At 32.5% G+C, this 3,941-nt stretch overlaps 1 protein-coding gene across 1 annotated transcript; it reads left to right on the top strand.

The window, feature by feature from the left end:
• Positions 1–1,988: 1,988 nt before the first annotated feature.
• On the top strand, positions 1,989–2,932 carry LOC139525304 (uncharacterized). Its single transcript, XM_071320506.1, has 2 exons — positions 1,989–2,324; positions 2,915–2,932. Exons 1-2 carry the CDS (start codon positions 1,989–1,991, stop codon positions 2,930–2,932), a joined length of 354 nt encoding a protein of 117 aa, XP_071176607.1.
• Positions 2,933–3,941: the final 1,009 nt, after the last annotated feature.

The raw sequence follows: 3,941 nt of genomic DNA, 5'->3' as shown, positions 1-3,941 counted from the left end.
TTCATGACGTCATCAACGACAAAATCTTAGTTTAAACCAATTTTTACTTTTAAAAATTATATTGCTATACAATAAAAGGGTTATTGCATGAATATTGGGGGATATTGTCCCTCGTAGAACATATATTGCACTCGCAAGCTCGTGCAATATAAAATTCTACTCGGGACAATATTCCCCAATATTCATGCAATAACCCTATAGTATATTGTATATATACAATATATATAGTTAGTATATGTTTTAGAAAGAAGGTTTCTTGGAACTCATCGGGAGACTTGATCAAAACGTGAATTTGAAGGAAAATATTACCTTTTTAATTTCAAATGCATATATCAAAATTGAGAATGAAAAGGGGAAATGTGTCAAAGAAAAAACAATAAAATAGAGAATGGAAATGGAGAATGTGTCAAAGAGACAACAACCCGACCAAAGAGCAGAAAAAGCCCAAGGCCATCAATGGGTCTTTAACACAACGAGAAAATCCAGCACCCGGAGGCGGGCTTCATTGAGCCCCTAAAAAATGTGTATTAGTTCAGTGAAAATGGACGTCACACTAAACTCTAAAACATATTAATGAATTATAATAAAAAAAAAACAAAAAAAAAAACAAGACTCACAAAGACCAGAGACTCCTAATTTGGGACAGTCGCAAAAAGGCAAACCGATCAGTCGGGCTTCAAGTGACCCGTATAAAATAATGTATACTAATTCAGCAAAAATGGACTTGCAAAGGTCAGAGATTTCTTTCATTAAAAAACGTTCTTCAATGCACAATCGATTCGAACAAGTCGAGAGATATATATAAAGACCATAAGATGACTTTAAACTTTTTAATTCGGAATGAGGTATACCTTATCTATATATTTTTTTAATAATCATTGCTTTTCTTCGTACTTTACCTTGTATAACAGAAATCGGATCATTTTACGAAATATTCCTAAAAAACTAGTTTCAGCATTAATTTTTTCCCATCAAATGCGAATCAATAAAAAAAAAATACTGTTTATTAGTACGTATATTGCTTCAGCAATATACATAATTCAACTTCTATTCATTCAGTCAAAAGTCTTCAATAATTTTGCAACTTTAGATTATCTTCCTAAACATTCAAAATAAGCATAAAACGTAATATAATATTCTTTTAACAACAAATGGCATTGATGCTGTTTATGAGAAGCTGTCTGAATTTCTGAATTCGAAAAATGTAAACTATTGGATTGATAATAGACGTAAAAGCAGCAAATAGAAATGCTGAATTTTTGACGTATTGTGATTGTGATTCACCTAGTAATCCGTAAATCATTATTGTATTCCAAGGCATATGTAGAACGATACACACAGCACTAATTATAGTAACTGATATACAAAGACGTACATCATCTCGTCCGACCTTTAACATCTTCAATCTCTGCATTTGACAATGATGTCGAAAAAGAAATATAACTAATATCGAGATATTGATTAATGTTCCGACCTGGATTGAGATAGCCATTAGAGGGACAAACGGGAATGCATTTGGAACAATGCGACTCAGCGAACATTCGTCTTTACCATTGTCTGTTGAGTTTAGGAGCACAACAATGGTAATAAAAGTAATCGAAAAGGCCCACGATAAGATAACACTTAACATAGAACAACATTTTCTGTTCTCTGTGAAAACGTTAATTTTGAGGCATATTTTGCAAACTCTTTCCAATGAAATACTAAACACGTGTGTGTTTGAAACCGAGTAAGAAACGGTTGACATGATGTACTTCACCAAACATTCCTTGTAGGAAATTTCATCACTTGTAAGATTGCTATTTATGATAACTACGCAGAAGACACCAAATAACATATCTGTTATACTCAAGCTTAAAAGCACATGGGAATTTTTCAAGTCAATGTTCCTAAACAGTGACACACTTACAATGAATACTGCTGGTACATTTAACACAATGATCATTGTGAAAAAGAAATAAAGAAAGGCAATCACATAAGGAGAATACATGTCATCAATTTCAGTAAAACTTTCAGTTAAATTAGCTACAATACAAGTATCATTGGATACAGTACAAGTTACATTGAATACAGGAGAAGTCACATTGGCTACAGTAGAAGTCATATTGGCTACAGTAGAAGTCATACTGGCTACAGTAGAAATCATATTGGCTACAGTAGAAGTTACATGGTCTGCAGTAGAAGTCATATTGGCTACAGAAGAAGTCATATTGGCTACAGTAGAAGTCATATTGGCTACAGTAGAAATCATATTGGCTGCAGTAGAAATCATATTGGCTACAGTAGAAGTTACATGGTCTGCAGTAGAAGTCATATTGGCTACAGTAATAGTTTCGGCGGCTACAGTAGAGGTCACATTGGCCGCATCGGTTAGCGGTGACATACGGGTAACGTTCTTTATCGCTTTAGTAAGCGCCGTCGTAACATTTTCTGTTACATTTTCGTTGTCCACTCCACCAGATAGCATTGGTTGTCACTACGGCTTAAATTAAAGCAACACAGATCTCCATAACACCAAGGAGGCAAATATCAGTGATGTCTGCAGTTGGAGTCATATCAAGGCCGCTCTCTATTGCACATTGATATCATAATAGTACGTCCATTCAATTCACCTCCTAACTTAACATATTCATTTTCTATTCCTTTGTAAATGTTTTAAATTAATCGTTCAACTGAAATAAAATGTGCCAGTAGCTCTTCCCATGAAATATAAAATAAATGTTATGTTACAACGTATTTCAAATTAAAGAATAGCACTTTACAATTTTTCAGGATTTACCTCCATTTTTTGTCTCTACAATTTCTAAATTCAATTATATTTGCCTTATGAATATGTATAGAGATTGGTAATGGTTGATAAAGATAAATCAACCATTAGAATTGCATGAAATAATTTCCAATCCATATATTGTAGGAAACCAATCAGCGATGAGACTCGCCTATATCGCTAATTAATTGTTGAAAGTGCTTATGTTTGTATGGTTTTTTTCCCATTTGTTCTATACGACGCTAAATAATTGTTGAAAATGCTTATGCTAGTATGTTTTTTTCATTTTGTTCTATAGGATGCTTTTTAGATAATATAAAATTATACCTTTTTCGTTCGAAAGTAATTATTAATTTACAGCTTCATATGATGAAAATATTACTCTTGAAAAAATTGAAAAAAAAACAGCAAAACAAATTGAATGTTGGACGTTGAAAAAAAGTTGAATGTTGGAAAACGAATAATGAATACTGAAATCGAATATTGAATGTTGAATATGTATTACTCTCAGTGAAGAGACGCGAAGGATACATAAAGGATATTCAAACTCATGAATTGAAAATGAACTGACAATGCAGCCATAAAAACAATGCATCGGTAAAAACACAAAAAAGATCAAAAGACAAACAGCAGTATACAAATCACAACTTAGAAAACCTGAGATTGAAGTTCTCGAACCTCACCAAAAACTGAAGGTGAAATCAGGGGCTCCGGAAGGGTAAGCAGTATTTTATAAAAGGGGTATATAATTATCTCGACATGAAATATTTGTAAGCTCGTGTTATTTTGATGTTGATACGTGTATAATAGGAAAAATAACAAAAATACCGAATTCAAGTCCCTTATCAAATGTCAAAATCCAAAGTTCAAACACCTCAAACGAATGGAAAACAACTGTCATATTACTGAAATGGTACATGCATTTTCTTATGTAGAAAAGGTCGGATTAAACCTGGTTTTATAGCTAGCTAAACCTCTCACTTGTCCGACAAAATTATACCAATATATTAACAACAATGTGTAAACAAAACAAACAGACATGATGATGTAATTATATTTTAATCTTTTTCACTAGCGCTCTCAATTTTAAAATTACAATATTAAAACAGTTAATAGCAGAGTGTTTGTTATTCAAAACTAAGAGTATGTCATTATGGTTCCGACTATGATTAAA

This window comes from Mytilus edulis, chromosome 5 (genome assembly GCF_963676685.1).
Source record: "Mytilus edulis chromosome 5, xbMytEdul2.2, whole genome shotgun sequence".
NCBI lineage: Eukaryota > Metazoa > Mollusca > Bivalvia > Mytilida > Mytilidae > Mytilus > Mytilus edulis.
This window is presented reverse-complemented; position numbering and strand designations above follow the sequence as displayed.